A 22,499-nucleotide genomic window follows, 5' to 3' on the forward strand; every position below is an offset into this window, starting at 1 on the left:
TGGTATTTAGTTCGAGGTCTTTTATGATGTCATTGCCAAGTTTTTAGGGATCGGTTGCATAGATGAGATATTAACTGCAGGAGATGCTTAGCCTATGGATGGATCCCGAGTAGATGCAGATGTAGGCACTTTTGCATCATTTGCTGGCATAGTTGATCGGTCGGAGGCTGGGGATACTGATGAGGAGCATGACGACCGAGATGAAGATTTCTACATCCTCACTAGGACTAACCGAGACCAGATCGAAAGGAAGAACTCCTTCAGCCAGGTACAACTCCTTCCTTTTTTCCGTATGTTTGTATCTTATTGTTGCAATAAATGTAGATCATGTGGAACATAAGGCCACATTTAGCCGGAAACGCGCACAGTTCCTTATACAAGAGGCACGTGGAAACCCCATCAACTTGCCACTTCTTATTTTTGAGAGGATACGTTACAAAGTGAGTGTCGTCTCCACAGACAATGTAACGCTCCGATCCCAAAGGTTCAAAGATTTAGCTCTTAATACTTTATATCAGCTTCAATACCACAACTAAAAATCTGGAAAAACTCTATAAAATATTGATTCATTTACTCAATCCAAATATCTATGTTCGTTCATAGGGACAAACAAGAAATTCTCAATAACATAAATTAAAAAACTCTCAAAAGACTCGAAAATATCCTTAACTCATCAAATCAAAATAACCGAAATAAATCAATTTGCTAGCTATGACTCTCAAATAAGCACTTGTACCCTCAGACACTTATTCCACTACGATCATCACACCTTGCTAAAACTTCCTATTCTTGCTCTCCAGCTGGACCATAAAAAATATCTGAAAAATATTTGGAGATAAGGAGTGAGTTATCAATAACTCAGTAAGCATACAATATATACTAGTGTGTAAACATGAGCATTTATCAGAATTCAGAATGTTGAACAAAATATTTTCTTTCAGAATGCAAAATTAGAATACTTGTTTTCAGAATGCAAAATCATAACATATTACCAAAATATAAGAGCGAAACTTACAGAAAACATTCTTATGTAAAATTTCCTTTGGCAGAGCATAACTGAGCATATTCATCTTATCTTATCATATCAGAACGAAGACCATATTTAACCAACGTGGTAGGGTTGTGCAAATCCCGGTAGCTAACCGAGCAGAATAGGATGTGAATCTTTTCCTTATTCATTCTCAGAGCCTCGAGTGTGCAGATAGGAAAGACCACGCAGAAAATCACTTTACTTCCAAAGTGGGTGCACAAGAAATAAAAAAGTTGGTACCAACCCGAACTGAGGCCACAGTTTTACACCTGTGGTAAGGTCAGAATGGAACAGAAACATAAACAGAATGTTATGCCAGAGGTTTTCAGAAATCACATCATATCATATCAAAGTACAAAACATCTTCAGAACAGAACAAAATTAGATCACAAAATTCGACACCCCCACTTCCCCAATTCTGCCCCCCCCCCCTCCACTCCACAGGCCACACATCCCCTTTTCTGAAAAAGCAAGTCCCAGACTCCCAATTCCAAAACCCTAGCAGTCGCGCGACCGCCCTCCTCTCCAGCAGCCCATCCCTTTCATTGGGTCCCTTGAAAATTCCAACCGGCAGTCCGTCGTCTCTGCCTCGCTGAGTCACTGGTCTCGTGAGTCCGTGACCTCATCTCTGTCTCTGTCTCTCTGCAATCTGCCCAACTCAACCGGTCCGGTGCTGCCTCAGTGCCTCATTCTCGGTATGTTAGTTTCATTTCATCTACTTGTAATTTTAGGAGTACTGATTTATAAGTGTCACTTAGTCATATTTCCATTGAGAGATGTTAAAAAATATTCGATCCGTTTGTATTGGAGGCCGACAAATGACGAAGAACAGGAAAATTCAACTTGGAATATATATCCAATTTTTTGTGCGTCATGTGTGTATTAATTAATTTGTGGTGCATCATTTATAAGCATTTTGGCTCCTCAAAATTAAAGTCATGAATAACACCTATTATGACACCAATCCATAGTTCTCACCAACATTGATACTGATTAACAACCTAGACAAATAAATAAAAAAGATCCCGGAATCAAGAGGAACACCATATAGACAGATAAAAATTTGGACAGAAGGAAACAGGCAAATGCAAAGACCACTTTTATCTCGACTAATATTGTTCGTTCATACTTGCATGCTAATTACCAACTCCACTTTTTAAGTCTCAACTAATGGTCCTACAACAACCAGAATTGAGTATAGGAGGGTAATAAATGAGATTTAAGATTGTTTGGGAGAGACAAGTTCTTGAAACTTATAATGATTCCAATGGACTCTAATTGTAACATTGATTAACCATTATAAAGTATAATCCCAGACTTTTGAGAGATGATTTTTAATGGAGTATGGGAATGATGGTAATTGAATGATTGTTTTCCGTATTATTTGTCTTGACTTGTGACCCTGAACATTTGTCACTATTTTAGGATGACCCTCTAAACATGAATGAACCATATGATGCTGAAAGTCAAGTTGGAGTAGGCAGGATGGCTCTAAGGTGTTAGATGATATCATAAAGTAAGTAATGGACTAAATTAAAATCAAAAATCCCTTGTACTTGGGCTACGCCTACTTTCATATCAATAAAATTTTATTTTACCTATAAAAAAAAGTAACGAAGAAAATTGCATGGAACTGAGTTGCTCAAAATCTACAAATAGCTGCTGAGGGGTACACTATTTGGGATTGGATTATTAATATAAGCCTACAAATGATCAATTAATTCTAAACAAACAATAATATTTGTACGTATGTAATTCACCCCTTGGATCCCATGATTTGAGTATATATGTTTGCGGCTTGCTAGCTGGCTGGGTGGCATTATTGATTATTCTGTAGCCAAAATGGGTTATCATTGGAAATTATTTTACCAAGTCAGTATGTTATTTTCATTTAATTCCATTTCTTTCTTTTATAGATGGAAACTATTCTAGAATTATTTCCTCTACTATAGATGATGTAAAGTCAACATAGGCTACACATGGGCAAGGCATTCCTCCACTCCCACCCAATGTAAGTGTTAATACTACACAGAGTGGTAGTGGTAGATATAGGTCAATGGTTTAGGCTCACTTTACAAAAATACCAATAGGTGATCCAAGTAAACCTAGGGCTGCATGTAATTACTGTGGTGCTTCGTATGCATGTGATACGAAGACCATCGGTACAAAGTCCATGAAGTATCACATTGAAAAACAATGTAAGAAATGTCCATTGAGACAGACGGATAAGTCCCAAACTACTCTCGGTTGGAAGGCGGGTGTAGAAAGTGATAGTGGGGGATTTGTGCCCATATCATTTAGTGTTGAGGCTTGCAGACAAGCCTTAGCAGAAATTCTTATTCTTGATGAGTTGCCCTTTAGGTTCGTTGAAGGGGATGGTTTCAAGAAATTTATGCTCGTTGTTTGCCCTAAGTGGGTAGGGATTCCATCTCGTGTTATGGTTGCGAAAGATTGCTTTAGTGTGTATATAAGGAAAAAAAGTAAGTTGAGAAGTGCTCTTCAAGGGCAACGAGTTTCCCTCACCATGGATGCATGGACATCTATGCAAAACCTTAACTATATGTGTCTCACTGCACACTTTATTGATGATAATTGAAAACTACACAAAAGAATTCTTTCTTTTTGTTTGGTTGAGAATCACAAGGGTGATACACTTGGTAGGGCCATAGAGATGTGCTTACATGATTGGGGGAGATCGAAAGTACTTGCAATCACACTTGATAATGCAAGTTATAATAACGGAGCAATTTCTTATTTGAAGAAAAAAATCAAGTATAGGAATAACACTGTTTTGGAACATAAATTCTTGCATGTTCGGTGTTGTGCCTACATCCTAAACTTAATTGTCCGTGAGGGGTTGAAGGAATTTGATGAGTCTATTGTGAAAGTGAGATGTGTTGTGAAATATGTTAAGTCATCACCTCAAAGGTGGACTACATTTAAGAAGTGTATTGGGTTGGAAAAAATTGCAAGTAAAAGTGGCATTTGTTTAGATGTACCGACTAAGTGGAATTCCACCTATCTTATGTTGGAGGGGGTTTTAAAATTTCGAAAGCTTTTGAACGGTTGGAAGAAGAAGATTCAGGGTTCCTTAGTAGTGTTGGAGACAATGATGACGATGATGATCAAATTGGTGATGTGGTGAATAGGAGAACATCAAAAGAGTTAGGACCTCCCAATAATAACGATTGGGAGAAGGTAAAGTTGTTTGTAAGGTTTCTTAAACTATTTCATGATGCAACGTTATCTTTTTTGGGGAATCAATATGTAACTTGCAACTCATTTTTTCTGGAGTTAGTTAAAATATCCGATGCAATTGAAGTGGAGTGTGAAATAGGAAGCCCCATGGTGGGATTAATGGCCACAAATATGAAGAAAAAAATTGACAAATATTGGGGCGACTTAGGTAATATGAATATGTTGCTGTTTGTTGAGATTATTCTTGATCCTCGGTATAAGATGCGATATTTTGACTTTGTATTGGAATACATGTATGCCAATGATCCCACAAAAGCGGTTTATTTGAGTTGGAAGGTGAAAAACTTTAACCCACATGTATGAGGTATACGCTGATGATGAGGGAGGCAACAATTCTGGTCTACAACAGCAGCGCACAAGTCCCTACGTGAAGAAGTAAATTCTACAGATGGTAGTAGTAGTGGTAGAGTTGATAGGACGGCAAAAAGAATGGCCAAATTCAAGCAACGGTTACAGTCGGAAAATACTTTGGGGAGTAAGAATGAGGTTAATAGATACTTAGCTGAAAGTTGTGAGGAGGCATTCCCAAGTTTTGACATTCTTATTTGGTGGAGGATTAATTTAGTTAGATATTGTGTACTTTCAAAAGTTGCATGAGATGTATTTGCAATACCGGTATCTATAGTGGCCTCTGAATCTACATTTAGCATTGCAGGTCGTGTTCTTGATCCTTTTCGAAGTAGTTTATCTCCGATGATGGTTGAGGCTCTCATTTGTACACAAAATTGACTTCGTTCTTCTTATACTCCAATCAACCTTAGCACTTTAATGAATGAGGTGGGGGATTTTGAGAGGCAGTTGGGTATGTTTCTTACTTACTTCATTTTATAACTTTTTTTTTTATAAGTACTTCATTTTATAACTTTTATGATCTATAATACTATATGTTATGTAAATTTATATAATTTGTTTTGTTTCTTTATTGTATAGAACTTCTTCAGGACGGTGACAATTCTATGAAGGCTTCAAATACAATGTCTACAACCAATGCAAGTTAATGAGGTGAATCTATTTTAGCTTGTTAGTTTTCAATTTTCACTTTTGCTATTTGCTAATAATTCATTTGTTTATACTTTACAGCGTACTGTGAAAACTGAAAAGTATGCCAAGCCAAAAGATGTAGGAAGCTAGGACTTAGGAGCTGCAATGAGAATAATTGTATAATTTGTATTTAGAGATTTTAATTTTTCAGTTATTTGGGAATTGTATAATTTTTGGTTTTCATTATCTATGCTTGGGAATGATTTTTTTTTTTTTTTTTTTACTTTCTTTCTTTTAGAAGCTAAATTTGCTTGGGAATGTTATTTCAATTTTCTTTCATTATCTAGTATAATTTTTAGTTTTAACCTTGTTTAAATTGTTTGGATGGATTAATAGTAAGAAAATCAAGTAGCTATTCCTTTTTGGAAGTTTTTGATGGATATAGACAAAATTTATTTTTTGTAGTAAAACCTTTTATTCAAATTTATTCACTGTAATTTAGTTAGCATATTGCTTGGCAAACAAAATATCATGTCTCATACTCTGGCTTTATAAGTATTTTCTGGGTGGACCGTGGGTATGTCTCAGACTCTCAAGTCTCAATGCTGTTTACAATGCCGAATATATCATATGTTTGCAACACTAGTATACATTGGGAGATCCAGAGTAAGTATTATTAATTTATTATATTGACAATTTTTTTTATGATTATTTTTATTTCCCCTTCAAGTTCTTTTTTTTGTATTTTTTGGCTTCAAATTGGATAAAATGTTAGTGGGCTTTCACCATTGGGATAAAAAAACAGATGAATAAGATTGGGCTATTGGCCCATTAGGTATAGGGTTGGACCGACCGGACCGGACCGAACCGAATTGGACCGGTCCTTCTACCTATTCAGTCCGGTCCAGGGTGAGAAAACCCTGGACCGAATTGGTCCAGTCCGGTCAACAAAACCTCATTCGGACCGACCGGACCGAATTCACCCCTAGGTGCAACAGTCGGCAAGGCAAGGGCATGAGATACTCACCAAGAAGGGAGGCGCAACGAAGAATGTGGCGGTCCCGGTAACGGGGCACTGAGAGAGAGAGAGGGAGAGAAACGAAGAGAGAAAGAGGGAGAGAGAACGGCATGACGCAAAAGGGAGCTTACAGAGAGAATGAACAGACCAAAAGATAGACTCGAGGTGGCGTCCGGTGCTCAGCAGCAAGGGGAAAGAGGTTCCGGTGGCCTTCCTAAAAAGGTGAGGCGACTGGTACCGAGGCTTGGGAAAGATCTTCGTTGCTCTGTTTTTGGTATAGAAAAATAGAGGATTTTGACTTGGCAAAAGCCGTGGGTTGCCGTTTTCCGTGGCTGTGGAACGCTGCTCCAGTGGTTGGTCTGGACGAATGTTTACGAGGGGGTGCACTGGTGTAGCAGCAGTACGGACGACGGAGGGCTAGGCTGTTGGAACTTCACGTGGAGTAGCTGCGGTGTCGGTTTTAAATATGCCAAAGGAGGGTGATGCGGCCTGGAGTGGTGTGTCTGTGCTTGACGAAACTCAGCAGCGTGACCCACACTCTGTGCTTCGGTGGTTGGCTTTCCGTTGTGGTGAGGATGTGCAAGAGTTGTGATGTGGCAGCAAGTGCTTGAGTTGTTTCTACAAGCATGGGATAATGTAAGTGTGTGTATATATAGGTGACAGAAACCCTAAGGGAAAAACTGAGAGGAAGAAACGTGCATGCCAAGGACGTGAAGAATAACTCTAGGGGAGAAAATAGAAGGAAAAGAAAATGTGCGCGGAGAAAAAAAAAACTTCTCACGAATTGGGCTTCGTCTCACATTCTAACTGGCTTTGTTCCACAATTTACTGGGCCAAAAGCTCAAAAATAAATCACTGCTTGATCCAAAACATCATAACCAAAAATAATCTAAATATCAAGCTCAATAAAAAATCTATAATCCATCAATACAAATTATGGGTCTGTAACCTATTTCTAAAATTACTCGCTAAAATCTCAATTGGTTTTTCATCCATATAAAAAAAAAAAAAAAAAAAATCCAGCTCGAGGTCCATAAATAAAACAAATACTTGTTAACTTGAAGTAGGCTTTTCTTACCTATAAACTCAAAAATTTTGTAAAGCAGGCTTGGCTGGACCCGGGTGTTACAGACAACCTCTCGTATGGAGTCCTCATTACCAAGCTATTAATGGCCCGGGGTATGCAACCCATGGTGGAGAAGTGGAGGACAGACCAGATGAGCCCCATCGACATTACCACACACCGTTGGAGCATTGGACAGGAGAAGGGGCATGCTCGACGTCAACCTAGCCCTGTACCAAATCTTGTTCCTCTAATCAAGTCCGAGCCCGATGTTGGGAGTACTAATCAGCCGCTGACGGGTACATCTATGGGAGCTTCGCGGCCTGCTTGGGTTGATACAATGGTCTCAGATATTACTGCACTCATTGACCGAAAGGCCGAGTCAGTGGAACAGAGTGATGGAGATTTGTCGTCGATGTTCTCCATTGGATAGATATCCTAAACACAAAGGTCAATACATTGTCTGACGATTTTAATAAATATGTAACCAACACGTTTTGAGTATTTTGTACTTTATTTTTATCATATGTAATGAACAATATTATTATTTAATATATCTACCATTTTCAATTTCAATTCAATTCATAAGCCTCATACACCACATACCACCTTTTTTGTTATTTTTTTAATTTTTTCTCTTATCATATGTATAGTATATAGATGATGAGTAAAAGAATTCGGTTGTTTTAAGAAAACTAAAACAAAAATAAATAAAAATAAAGGAAATTATGGTGTTTGGTGTGTGGGGCTTATGAATATTATACAACTTTAATATTAGATCACTGCATTTCAATTCTCAATCTTTTTTAATTTGAAGTATCCAACTTTAATATTAAATCAATTAACATTCGCACGTGAGAATCAATACTGTTCGAACGTTGGTGCCAAAGTTTTTTACATTCGCACGTAAATGGACTCCATGTTCGAATGTCCAGGGAACGTTTTAACGTGAATATGTATACGTTTGAATGTAATGCAATTTCTCAGTTGCCTTCGATGATGATTTCCACAAACCATCACAGAAAATACTTTTTTGTAATGATTTGGGCACTGTCACAATTTCCAAACCGTCACAAAAATTAATTTTTGTTGTAGCGTAGGTTTCTTTTCATAATGGCCTCTCCTAAAGACAATCCAAAAATTATATATTTTGTTGAATTTCATATTTTATGACTATAGGTGAAAAGACACCTTCATAGTCAATCCCTTCGTTTTAAGCGAGACCTTTAATTCGTGCCTAATATTGTTTCTTTTAAGGTCTCTATCTTCCCATAATCAAGAATCCCTTTTCACACTATGGATTAACGCCCTTAGAAACCTCGATCTATAAGTTTCCAAATATTTTTGAAAGACAGTCTCAAATTCCGATCATAAGATATTATTCCTTCTTCATAAATCTTTTCTAAAAACATACGTTTATCAAGTATATATCTTGCTGATCCTCTCACCATCACGAGGCACAAGTGTATATATTAGGTTTCTCAGATATATATTGTATCCTATGATTTAACCATATGATCCTCAAAAGGGTTGGTTGAACGATTCTATAACAAGAAGTTTTCTTTCAACACCTTTAAGATAGTATTGTCGTTAAAGCCACACTTTGTGATCGTCCTTATTAGGATAACTAATTACACATGTCCAAGACATGATGAGGTACAAATTGAGATTATAAGTGAAAGTGATATAATGGTCATCTAATTAGCCGGAATTGGAATAGTGTCGTTAATTAGAAAGGAAAAAAGTCTATGAAAGGCAACGCTATTTGAAGTATAAGAAACTTTTGACTCGTATTCAAAGGTGCATCTTTAGAATCTTATATTTAGCATTAATCTTTCCCTAATTAATTTAAACATGATCAGCATCATCTCCCACCCGATCCATGCTTAGACTCCATTGTTCAGTTCAAATGCTTTTGGAGAATCGATCGGCAAAGTGACAGTGATAACAAGTTTGAACAATCCGATCAAATAGTTTCTTCTGATTGCTTAGCTTACTGCCATTGTAATAACATTTCCGCTTCATATTAATATATAATAGTCATAAAAGAACATTCTTAGAAAAAAGACTTTCAGAAAAATGTATTGAGTCTTTTAAATAATTAGATAAAATATTTGTTATTTTTATCAATCTGCCCTTTTTTTTCACAGCAGACAATGAAGAAAGGAAGACAGATAAAATGATGACAAATAGCATTTCCAAAGAAAAGTAATTCAGATAAAAGGTAACAATTTCTGATCTTATATACCACTTTTCTCTTTCTTCAAAATAGGACAATCATACAAGTGCGGTATGCACCATGGCTATACATTATCATATTCAAACTTATTTGGTGCTTTCAATATCGTCATTGCATTTATACTAAACCTCATGATTTTAGCTACTTTCAGTGATGAATTCAACTTAAACTACACGTCCGCTATTTGCAAACTTGTCAATTTGATTGACGTCAAGGATTCCAACCATTCCACTTGTCTTGAGAAACCTACAAAGTTTCAAAAATATAAATCACATAAAAATGTAAAATATTCATGCATGTGTGTGGACACTATAGGATGGGGGCGCGATGCGGCATACTTATCCCTGAAAACTCTTGTCATGGATTGGCATCCACCTGGAACTTGGGATTGCATATTTACTGCAATGTTTGGGTTGTGAATACTCTGTCGAAGGTGAAACCATCCATGTTCTCCATGCTCTTCATCAGAAACTTTAACCCTATATCAATTTGCAACATTATACAGCTTAATTCCAATTCAAAACTAAAACTTACAATTACTTTATGAGATTTGGCATATCCTCTTGTAAGTTTTGGCAATTTTTTTCACCTGTACATGTGAGCATCAATGGCAGCTGGGGTGTCGTTAGAGTCAACTAGGCATCCCTCACTCACCCAACAGTCTCCGCATGCATCCAGTTCCCACCCTTTAAGCCGACCTTCCTAAAAGTAAGTAATTTGTCCAAGTTACAACCCATATAAATTGATCATGAAATCATCCATTACAAACTAAATAGTGCGGTAAAATAATCTAAGTACCTCAATATAGCTTCGAAATTTTTCTATTGCCTCAACAGCTTTTGCCTTCGCATGTCTAGGCTCAGAGATTACATTCATCCTAAGCTCAACAGATTCCATAGGTTCTTCAAGATCTTTTATGAGACTACCAATCCCTTCATCCAATCCCGCAAGCTTCATCCTTACCATTTCAATGATGATTTTCACCACCATGTATGCGCCTTTACGATACATAATAAGAGAATAAGAGGATGCTAATTAAGCAGAAAAGAAAAACATAGCATGTAGAGAATGAGCAAACAAAGTTATGATATTTACATGTCTAATGTGCAGCACGTACATTACTACTTATTGTGAGACCTATTATATTAATTAATGAAAGCGGTCAAACTTCAAAGTACTACCATTACTTTTTTATATAAGTTGGCATGGCAGGCCTCTACATCAGCGATGTGTTTGATATATCAATAAATAGGTTTGCATAATATAGATTTATTCGAGCAAAACATTAGCATGTTATATACCATATACTAACCGTCATCAAGGAAATAATTCTCTTTAAGTGCACCGTGACCAGATGTCTCCATCATTAGATGTGTTTCAATACCATCCTGGTTAAGATGAACTCCCTTGTCAATGACATTTCTGTAGCCAACACGATACAAGCAATGATGACCACTTCTAGCGGTAATGAATTTCGTAAGTGCCATACTTGTACGAGCATCAGTCACTATAGTTGTTCCAGGGTGTTCCCTCAGTACAATAGCTGACATGAGAGCGATAAGCTTATCCCCATTGATTGGATTGCCTTTATTATCAACAACACCGCTACGATCTACATCAGTATCAAAAACAATTCCAAGATCTGCAGAGTTTTCCAACACTGCAGCTCGAGTTAGTGCCATGGCAATTTTATCCTCGGGGTTGGGGATATGGTTTGGGAACATCCCGTCTGGGTTGAGATGAAGAGAGCCAAATGTGTCTGCACCAAGCTTGTCAAGCACATCCCATGTGAAGAAGCCTCCTGATCCATTTCCAGCATTCACAATTATCTGCAAATATCAGTTGAATGGCATTTAATTAAAGATCATCAAGGTCCCAATTCAATCATTTACTCATCACAGGCAAACTTAAAAAATGCAATGATAGGTAGATTCTGGTTCCAAAGAGTACACATAATATAATACCTAAAGAAATTAACTAGCGTGATATGCTTCTCTACCTATATGGGCTCTCAAAGATCCCTCTATTCTTACTTTTGGAGATCTTTTTTTGTATTATCCGAATCCTACTATGTAGGTCTTTACGTCATCTATTAATATTTTTAAGTCAATATTTTAAAATAAAGATTTTTATTATTTTATTTATCTCATTATTTATTTTAAGGAGTGTGTGCTTTTATTTTATGAACGTCATTAAAAATAATTTAAGAATATATTTTAAGACTTTATAATATATTTTCTTTAAAATTTTTTACTTTTATTTAATTGAGAAGTGACTCAAACCCTTTCAACCCTTGGATGGGTTGGTGGGAGAAAATATCTCCCAAGGTTTAATCCTGACCGTTCAGCCCTTGGCTTGTGAGACAAGCCTATTGACTTTCCCATCCTCTCTTCACCGTCGGCTTCCTCAAGAATTCAAGTGAACTCATTTTCTTCCCCTACACGACAGCTTTCGAGGCAAGTAAGTGATTTCCCCTCTCTTTTCCATTCACCCCTCAATTCTCTCCAAACCGTGCGGTCTCTCTCTTCTCTCAAAGCCGATCTCTCTCATTCGTAAATCTAAGATTTTCCACCTTAAATCCTCAAGAAAAATCGACCCCGTAAGTAAATTCTATGGCTCTAATCTCTAGTTGATGTTTCGGATTTATAGGTTTAATCTAGGGTTTGTTTTTAAGAAATTTTCTGCTGTGTTCCAGCCCTAAATCCTTTGGATTTTCTCTTCCTCTTCTTGTTGCTGTGTGTTTCCGTGGCTTCAAGAGAGACCCAAGGAGGTATTACACCTTCCATGGGATTTTCTTGTGATTTGAGTTTCGAAACCTCCGTGTGAACCGACTTTGTGTGGTATTTCTTACACTAATTTCCCATTTAAATTCCTCTACTAGTTGATCTAGTGGGTAGCAACCAAAACCTCTGTTTTCTGGGCAAACCGAGCACCTTGAAGGTGTTTTGCCGTGTGTTCCCTATTATGGAAATGGTATGTTTCTTAGTTAGTTTAGTTGGCCTCAAGTGTTGATTAATTGGTATGTTAATATATAGATATATCCATGTGGACCAAGAAGTCGTGTGTGTGTGTGTTAGGCTCTGTTTTGATATTCCACCGTGTGTTGCACAAAGCATGATTTTGGTCCATCCTTGTGTTTTATCAAGCTCAAGCCATGTTTCAAATCTTGTTAAAGTCATGTCTTTATTAATGGAGTTAAAGTTTATAGTTAGACATGTTTTCCTAAGAGTTATGGCCTAAGTAAGCCACCAAGACTTTCAAATCAAATTAGTAAACTTATCTCAAGAATTTGTACCGTTTTCAGAATATATGTACATAAGGTTTCTTGAGTTTTTACTACTCTTGAGATATTAAATTATATGATTGAGACTTGGTTAAATAAAGGATGTTTAAGACCATGAATGCACTGAGATTGCTAGCTGTCCATGTATTACGGAAACTTGGAAATATATTCTGTTTTGAAAGCTTAAACCAGCCCACTTAACCTTGCTTAACTTCACCCCTTTTTGGTTTAACTAAAGATAAACTTTAGCATGAAAAACCATTGAGGAATAAGTGACAAAAGTGACTCTTTTATGAGCATTACCCCTTGTTGGATCTACCTTCCACATGATGATGCAAAACTGTCAAAATGCTTTTCCTTAAGAAAATTTCAGATTTATAGTACCTCTTCGTTCCTTACCTCTTCCTAAATAAATCCCTACCGTCCTGTACATTTTGACTCACGATTCCTACCGATCCCTTGTGTATAAAATAGTAGTCTTTAAAAAGGGACAGCAAGCAAACTTCGTACTTTCATGGGTTTCTTAAATATTGGAATAAGGATACTAAAGGTTGAATTAGTGCCATGTTGTAGCTAAGTGGGTTAAGGAAAACATTTTAGTTCCAAAATGGGATTAAGTGAGCACGTGAGGATCTCGGATAGCAAGACTTGATAAGAAACGAATTTTTAATACGTTCATTTTATTTTATTGGATAGGAGTCTATTTCAAGAATCAAGGAACTTAAGTGTAAAGCATCGAGGTAAGTAGCTATGACCATGCTCCTTACACACAAAGCTCTTTTATGAAAAAAGTCTCTCTCTCTCCTTCCAAATGTTTCTCTTATGAAAGAATAGATGCATGTATAGTATGTATAAGCATTTCTTGGTAACCCCTATTAAGTACATTAATAATTACCATTGTGTGTATATAAGGTAATGCATCATGAGATTTTATGCATGCTCTCTCTTAAGTAATTATGCCTTACCTATATGTAGCATGACATGAAACATTATTTTCAAAGAAACGCATACGCACTGGCATTAAATGAAGATAATGAAAACGTGATTTTTCTAATGAAAGGAAAGGAAAAGAAATGAAAGCATGAATGAATGAATGTATGTAACGGCCATATGAATGAAAAGGTACCAAAAGAATTGACAGATTGCAATGCCGGGTAAGTAGTACTGGTAGTGCACCCAGTGCTGCCCCCTATGAAAAGGGATTCCTAACCTGTGGCCACGGGCGGGATCCATGTCTAAAAGACTGCTAACCCCAACACACGAGGCATAATAGTGTGTATTGGCCTATGAAAGTGGAATGTAAAGTAAAGAATGCACTTAGGAAATGTTTAAGCATGAAAGTATAGCTATGCCTTAGACTATTTATGCATGAAAAGATAGTTAATTCTTAAATTATTTATGCATGGAAGTAATGGCAAGAACTGTAAATGTTATGTATGCATGTTTTCAAAAGAAAAATTTATGTGAGTAATAAGTTAACGGCATGGTGTACTGCTTACTGAGTATTAGACTCACTTTATGTTTATGTTTTAAACGTCCAGGTACAGACGATGAGGCTGTGGAGCAGGGCACTGTGGAGGAGGGTGGGGCTGATGCTTAGGGTCTCCCTAATGGTTTGACCATGATGAGGATGGTTATGTTTTCTTTTTATGTTCTATGATGGGTCCCATGTTGGGACGTTTTGTTGGTTTGACTTATAAACAATATGCCTATGGGCATGATGTAAATACTATGGTGGGGTGATATTAATGGCATAACTTCTATGGTAGGGCGATGGTAACCCCACATAAGATGGTTAAATGCCTTTTGTATGGTTTGTAGGGACTAAGTCCCCTTTCCTTAGGACTGTTATATTTGGTAAATGAATGATAGACTCTGAGAGTCCTTTATTTAGAATATTAAAGAAACTGTGTATCAGGTATCCTTGTTAAATTAGAAGTACAGAGTGCAGGCACGACATGTTCACGCATATCCCTTTCTACAAAAAAACAATAATAATAATAATATACATAAGTATATACATAGACATAAGAATAATAATAAATAAAATAGCACTAATAATAATAAAGAAAGAACAGGTTATGCGTCGCGATTCCATTCTAGTAATAGGACAGGATTGTGACATCTTTTGACAGAAATCCTTAGATAATGCTTACAGCATGCAGATTGGGGATCCATAAGAGATTTCATTCATCAAATATCCATACATGGGATCCTGTTCACTAAATATCCTTATTGGACTTCACATTAAGAGGATTTAGATCAATTGTCCCATCCTTATACATCACAGGGAGAAGCCAAATTATTGCGTTCGAACTGTTAGGACAACTGTCCCTTCTGCCCAGACTTTGTCCTTGAGGAAAAGAAGGATCAATATTTACTAAGTTGGCTAAATGAAACCCTGACTGACATTGTCCTATCATCAGTCTATGGGCTTGATACACCCAAGCAAGTTTGGAATCTTCTTGCTTCACATTTTGCCTCACACTCATGCTCTCGAGTGTCACCCCTCAAGAGACAGCCGCAATCACTTTGTTAAGGATCTAAGACATGCACAGAGTTCCTGCAAACAACTTAGTCGTGGGCTGATCAACTGGCCATTATTTGCAAACCAGTTGATGAAGATGATTTAGTTTCTTATATTATCAGTGGCTTAAACCCATCTTTTCATGACTTTATCACCTCATACTCTTTTGCAACTCGAGAATCCTCACTTACTTTTGATGATTTTCAAACTGAACTACTTAATTATGAAATGCTAATTAGCACTCAAAATCAAGCAATTGATTCAAATGCAGGTAGTCTTGCTCTTTATTCTCATAAACAAAATAATCACTTCAAGAAAAAAAAAAAAATCACTTGGGAGGTTCCTACAAGTAACAGCAATCCTTTGCATCAAATTAGAAGAAAGGAAACATGTCTGGATCCTCTTCCTTTCCTGCTCAAACCAAACCTCCTTGTCAAATATGTGGTAAGAGTGGTCACCAAGCACTGGATTGCTTCCACAGGATGGATTTTGCTTACAAGGGCCAACACCCTCCAACTCAACTGGAAGTCATTATTGCTACAAATTCTGATCCTAAAAACACTGTAGATAATACGTGGTTTGCTGACAATGGTGTCAACAGCCATATTACTGCACATATGGGTAATCTTCAAATCAATACACTAAGGTGAAAATGAGGTTACAGTAGGTAATGGCTCGAGTCTGCATATTACACACACAGGTTCTAGCCATTTGAAACACCAACCTCTCGCTTAGATTTATATAATGTTCTTCATTGCCCAAATGTTGCTGTCATTTACCTTTTAAGAAATTATGTCATAATAACTACAATTGGTTCTAACTAACCTCTGGTTCTTTTTTGCTGTGAAGGATAGCCTCAAGGGGCAAACTCTTTTACAAGGTCCAAGTAGGGATGGTCTCTACCCTATTCAACTTCCAACTTCAACCAATGTAGCACGTGCTTACATTGCCTAGATTGGAGTTTCTGCAGATTCTTCACTTTGGCACCTGCATTTGGGTCACCCAACATCTAGTGTCCTTAAGATCGATGTTGAAATCTCAATGTAATCTTCCAATTAAGGGCTTTGTAGACAATAGCTCAATTTGTGAGCCTTTTCAATTAGCAAAGTGCAAGTCTTTACCTTTTCCTATTTCTACTTGATTGTCTAGGACTCCACTTGAAATAATAAATTCTAACTTGTGGTGTTTTCCCATCTCTTCCGTAAGTGGTTGCCGATATTATATTATGTTTATTGATGAGTTTTCTAGATTTAGTTGGAACTTTGTGTGAAAAATATGATGCCTACCCAGTGTTTTGATAAGTTCAAATGTTATGTTGAAAACTTATACAACAAAAAATTAAAATACTTTAAATTAGATGGTGGTGGTGAATTCAAACACTTTCTCGCATCCAATGGAATCATACATGATATGTCCTACTCTCATACCCCACAACAAAATGGCATTGCTGAGAAAAAATATAGGCACATAATCAAAACTAGTTTGGCCTGCCTTGCTCATTCTCATTTGCCTTTAAAATATTGGGTCGAAGCATTTCGCACTATTGGGTCCTGCCATTTACCTAAACATGGGCACTATTGGGTCCTACCATTTACCTAATTAATCGACTCCCTACTTCTATCCTGGAAAATAAATCCTCATTTCAAACACTATTACACAATGATCCTGATTATAAATTAATCAAGGTCTTTAGTTATGCCTGCTACCCACTTCTTAGACCTACAATGACCACAAATTGCTATTTCATTCCAAAAATGCATCTTCTTAGATTACAGCTTAAATCATAAAGGATATATTTGCTTAGAGCCCTTAACTAATCTTGTCTATCTTAGTAGGAATGTGATCTTTCATGAACACTTGATTCCTACTCGTACCTCCACTCAATCCCTACAGAGGCCACTTGTCATGGAGTCTAATCTTGTAGGCTACACTCTCATTACAACAGCTGCTACTACTCAAGTATATTCTCATGCTTCTTCTCCTTTATTTGAACAATCCTCTCATATTTCACTACCTTTTTCCCAACATAACCCTGCCAAATAACCCACTTAGCCAAGTACAACCCCACATACTTTTGATACACTTAGCACTCCATCGTCCTTACTGTTTTGCCTCCCTCCTCATAACATACAAGTGGCAACCAGTCCACTTCCTCCTCTAGTGTTAGTCACCCTGCCTCCACACATCTTATGCTTACCAATGCTAAGAAAGGTAATTATCATCCCAAACACTTTCCTAACTACCACTTATATTAGTTGCACCAAGCATCCCTTGTGTGCATTGCATTCTCAAGGGATTCCTATAGCTCCCTCATCAGTGACTCAAGTAATAAAGTGTGCTGATTTGAGAATTTCTATGCAAGAGGAGTTTCGGGCATTACGGGCCCAACAAGACCTACTCTTTATGTCCTAGGCCTCCCAACATCATTAAGGACAAATGGGTTTACAGAGTAAAGCAAAACTTTGAGGGTTCAATTGAAAGATTTAAAGCTCGCCTTGTGGCTAAAGGGTTTCAACAATAAGATGGCCTCGACTATTTCGAGACTTTCGGCCCTATTATCAAGCGTTCCACCCTTTGAATAGTTTTAGCACTTGTTCACTTTGATTAGCCTATCTGACAGTTTGATGTGTCTAATGCCTTCTTGTATGAGACATTATAAGAGGAAGTTTTCATGGAGTAACCTCTCGGGTTCATCAATCCTCACTCCCAATCCCCAAGAACCTAGTTTCATCGACTCCCTCAATCCTTAATGTAGCTTGGCTTTAGCTCTTCACAGGTGGATCTATTTACTTATCATTATCACAACATTCATTTGTTCGTTCTGGTATATGTTGATGATTTAATCATTATTGGCACTCTTCTATCTATGATCATGAACTTGATTTCCTCATTGCAACAAGATTTTTCCATGAAGGACTTGAGACCATTATCTTACATTTTAGGCATCCAAATTCATTGAGATGCCACTGGTCTGCACCTATCTGAAACTAAATACATTGTTGATGTCCTTCATCGAGCCAAAATGGTTGGTGCAAAGCCTTGCTCCAGTCCTCTCCCTTCAGGAGTCAAGCTTTCCCAATCAACAAGTAATCCTCTCACCAAAGTCACTGAGTATTGTTATATAATTGGCCCACTTCAGTAGTACACATTGACATGCCTAGAAATTGTCTTTGTTGTGAATCTATTATGTCAATTCATGAACTCTCCTACCTCTACTCATTGGACTATTGCAAATAAGGTGTTATGGTATCTTAAGGGTACCATTCATCATTGTCTGTACTTTGGCAAGGGCTCCCTAGACTTGAATGCCTTTAGTGAGTCTAACTTGGCTATAAATGTGGATGTCGGTCACTCTACCACAGGTTATGATATCTTCCTTAGACCATGTCTAATATCTTCTAGTGCGAAGAATAACCAATTGTCTCAAGATCAAGCACAAAATCAGAATATAGGGCTATGGCTTTTGCTACTGCGGAATTGTATTGGTTACTTATGCTTCTTTGTGAGCTTCACCTCCATGTTCCTTCTTCCCCTACTTTGTGGTGCGACAATCTTGGTGCCTTGTCTCTTGTTGCAAATCCCATATCCCCTGCTCACACCAAGTATATTGAAATGGATTACCACTTCATTGAGAGAAGGTTGTCAGGAAGGATATTCAACTCAAGTTCATCTCCACCTTTGCTCAGATAGCTAATATATTTGCTAAAGGTTTGACCTCTGCTCACTTCATTCAACTTTGTGACAAGATGTGGGTCCTTGCCCTTCCCCTTAGTTTGAGAGGGGATGTTAGGACGACTTTCCCTTCTACACAAAGTTCAACAGAGCCAGAGTCCAAGTCCCACTCCTACTCCACCTCTGTCAGTATCAACGATAATCACCAAGAGAATGATAGAGATAAATCTCAATCAAGCCAATGCTAGAGTTTATCACTGTATGCATTAGTTAATATTATATTGTTATTGATCACTTGTAATTCAAGTATTGTAGATAAGGATAAATGATAGATAGAGATAAGTTTATGTAACAAACCTTTGTATAGAGTCGATGCTATGTACTCTATATATACTCAATGAATATATAGCAGGAGGTAGGCTGCTATTTCAAAACCATATTGTTATTAGGGGTGTAACCGGTCTAGTTTTGGACAAATTTTGAGACCGAACCAGTATATACTAGTTTTGTATTTTCAAGAATCAATACCGCACCTGTTACCCTCCTAAACTGGTGCTTCCAATTTTAGCGGTTCCGGTCTGGTTCGGTCCGGTTTTTCGGTTTTAGTATTAGTATTACTAATGTATTTATCAAAAAGAATATGTTAAGAATTTATAAGGCCATAAAATGTAATTAATATATATACTTTATATTTAAAATATATGATCAAACAAATGTTCATGTTTAAGATTTAAATTTATGTTATAAGTTATAATATAACATTATTTCATATATAATTATATATATTATATAAAATTATATTTAATATAAAAAATATTATATATATTATTAAAAATTAATTAATATATATATGAACGGGTCCGGTGCCGGAAAATCTAAAATTCGAATCAGACTGGTTTTAAAATGAAGGAACCGATCCCAAACCGAACCGATCCCAGACCGAACCGGTCCAAAACCGGACCAAACCAACAGGTCCAGGTCAGTTCAGGCCGGTTCGCAGGTTTATTTGTACAGTCCTAATTGTTATCTTTCACAAACCCCTTCAACCTCATTATAAGAAGGTGGCTTATGCAACTCTCCTTCCGCATGGAAGTTCTTCTAATTCTCTCCGACCCTTAATTCTAGACAAGCCTCTTTTTCACCATCAGCGGTTTTATTAACCGGCTGAGTGGTGGAGGGGAGTCCATCCCAATTTATAACCCAGCTCCAAGGGAAAAGAAACCAACTCACAATGGGTAGAAGAAAGGGGGAGAGAGAACTAGCTAGGAAGGATGGTCGAGGAGAGAAACAAGTTGAAGAAAGGGACAAAAACTCCAGCTGGGGTAGGAAGATCTCGAATCCATGGTGCAACATATTTCACACTCGCCAGAACGTGTTGCTAAGAGGATAAGGGCTGGTTGATGTGAAGATTGATCAGGTTCGTGTTGGCAATTACTAGCTTCCATGAGTTTGGAAACTTGCAGTTTTGGGATAGAGCATGCTATGTACAGCCTCCATTTGGGGACTACATATACAAGCCTAGTCAATTTTGTCTATAAATTTTTTTAAAATTACAATAATATCCTTATCAAAATTGTACCATTTTCATTTAATGAAGGTTTGCACATGCAGCCCCATTTATATACGCACATATGCCATCACGTGAACGATAACCCATAAAAACAGTGTAAGAAACAGACAAACAACAAGCATCTCAAGAAAGAAACGGATCAAATATGTGAGAGACGAGAAACCTGAAATCCTTTAAGTGGAGTGTCATAGTGCAAGGGATGGTTGACTCTCTCCTTGATGATGTCTCGGAGGTGCTTCGCATAACTGCTCATGAAATCTACTCTTGTTGGGGGAGTATTCAACATTGTCGACACTTTTGTGAGCCTATTTGCATACTTACGGGCAGCTTTATCGCATATCTCTTCCACTTCTGGCGAGGTAAGCCCTCCTTTCCTCGTGAAAAATTTCAGACCATTACGTGTGTAAGGTAAGTGAGATGCCGTCATCTGCAACCACACAGCAACAAGTTTCAACTCTTCCAAAATTATCAATACGTAATTGCTTCGATGAGCAGTACTATTACTATTTTATTATCAAATACTATAAAGATTCTATTTGTCGCCAAAGTAATAACGTTAAAACTCTAATTAATACAATGCATGAGAAAAATACATCTTTAGTTTCTCTTCTTTTTTCCTCTGTTGTCTTGAAAGAGCTAATATATATACATATATATCTATATATATAATTTTATTTAATATATAGTATTAGAGGCCGGAAACGCAAGCAAGCTACCATTATGGAAGCATCATAGGCAAACGGATGCAGCATCGTACTCATGAAACAAGCTGGAGTTGTAGCTAATCCCATGTCGAAAACCGAGCATCCAGCACGAGAAAGACCGGCAAACACAGCTGCACTCAACGATGCTCCCGAAATGCGTGGATCCCTGCCTAGAGAAACCCTAACTTCTTCAACAGATTCTCGTCCCTTCTCCAAGCCATTGATGACCCACTCCCCAAAACTTTCTGAAATCGCTTCTACAGCCGGCGGCGTGAGGTCTACGGTTCGACCCTTCTCGCCTTCCAATGCCACCCCACGAACATCGGACCCGTTCTGGAGCCTCCTAATCCTGTCCATTTCTTCGTCCACAAAAACTTCATTGTACTTTGCAGTGCTAAAGGAATTTACGCATATGACTTTTGTCAAAGGTGGTGGAAATGAAAAGGTAAGAGTTGTTCGGAGTGGCCTTGTGGACGTAGACGACGGAAAACTTGCTTTCCGGGCATTACCTTGCAAGTACAAGGACGGCGCTGAAGTGGATGCCATTGTTTTCTTGGTTAAGTTGGCGCTTTTGCTTCGTTTCAAAGTTTCCGTGGAGATTATTTCTGGGCCAAGCAATGAAGTTGGAAAGATAAGATTAACCCAGTGAAATATAACCTTACAATTCTCGGTCCAAATATCAAGGGAGAACGGAAATATCTTCCGACAAACTTCCAAACTCCAAGATTATTCCGTTTTGTGAGCCTATTTGCATACTGCAGACAAACTTCCAAACTCCAACGAAAAAAAAAAAACGCAATCTTTCATGATTTACGTACGTGCAAATGATGTTTCTGATCCACCAAGGAATATTCTCGATCATAAGGTACGTACCATCTAGATCAGTTCCTTCAATTCCTCTAAAACGTGTCTAACTTAAATAATACATTAATTATGATGAATTTTAGTGACGTTTTACGTACCTATTTACTTCGTTTCAAATGATCATCTTGCAAGCCAGAACAAACCACAAAAATCTAAGAAGCACATAAGCTTTCTCCATGCACGTTCACCCCCAAATATATCTAACAGATTTCATGAAACTATATTAATTTATGGGTTTACTATTGTACAATCTCTTTGTATCGATAGCAGTTCTCATTATGAAATAATAA

General features: G+C 37.4%; 1 protein-coding gene across 1 annotated transcript; it reads right to left on the reverse strand.

Annotated features, from left to right (window-relative positions):
* Positions 1-9,568: 9,568 nt before the first annotated feature.
* On the reverse strand, positions 9,569-21,987 carry LOC121258160 (phosphomannomutase/phosphoglucomutase). Its single transcript, XM_041159546.1, has 7 exons — positions 21,358-21,987; positions 20,805-21,068; positions 10,902-11,418; positions 10,388-10,587; positions 10,179-10,291; positions 9,928-10,068; positions 9,569-9,835 (listed from the first exon to the last, which is right to left on the reverse strand). The coding sequence occupies exons 1-7, from the start codon at positions 21,889-21,891 to the stop codon at positions 9,754-9,756; spliced, it is 1,851 nt and encodes a 616-aa protein (XP_041015480.1). The 5' UTR covers positions 21,892-21,987; the 3' UTR covers positions 9,569-9,753.
* Positions 21,988-22,499: the final 512 nt, after the last annotated feature.

The sequence above is a fragment of the Juglans microcarpa x Juglans regia genome, chromosome 3S, assembly GCF_004785595.1.
Source record: "Juglans microcarpa x Juglans regia isolate MS1-56 chromosome 3S, Jm3101_v1.0, whole genome shotgun sequence".
Taxonomy (NCBI): domain Eukaryota; kingdom Viridiplantae; phylum Streptophyta; class Magnoliopsida; order Fagales; family Juglandaceae; genus Juglans; species Juglans microcarpa x Juglans regia.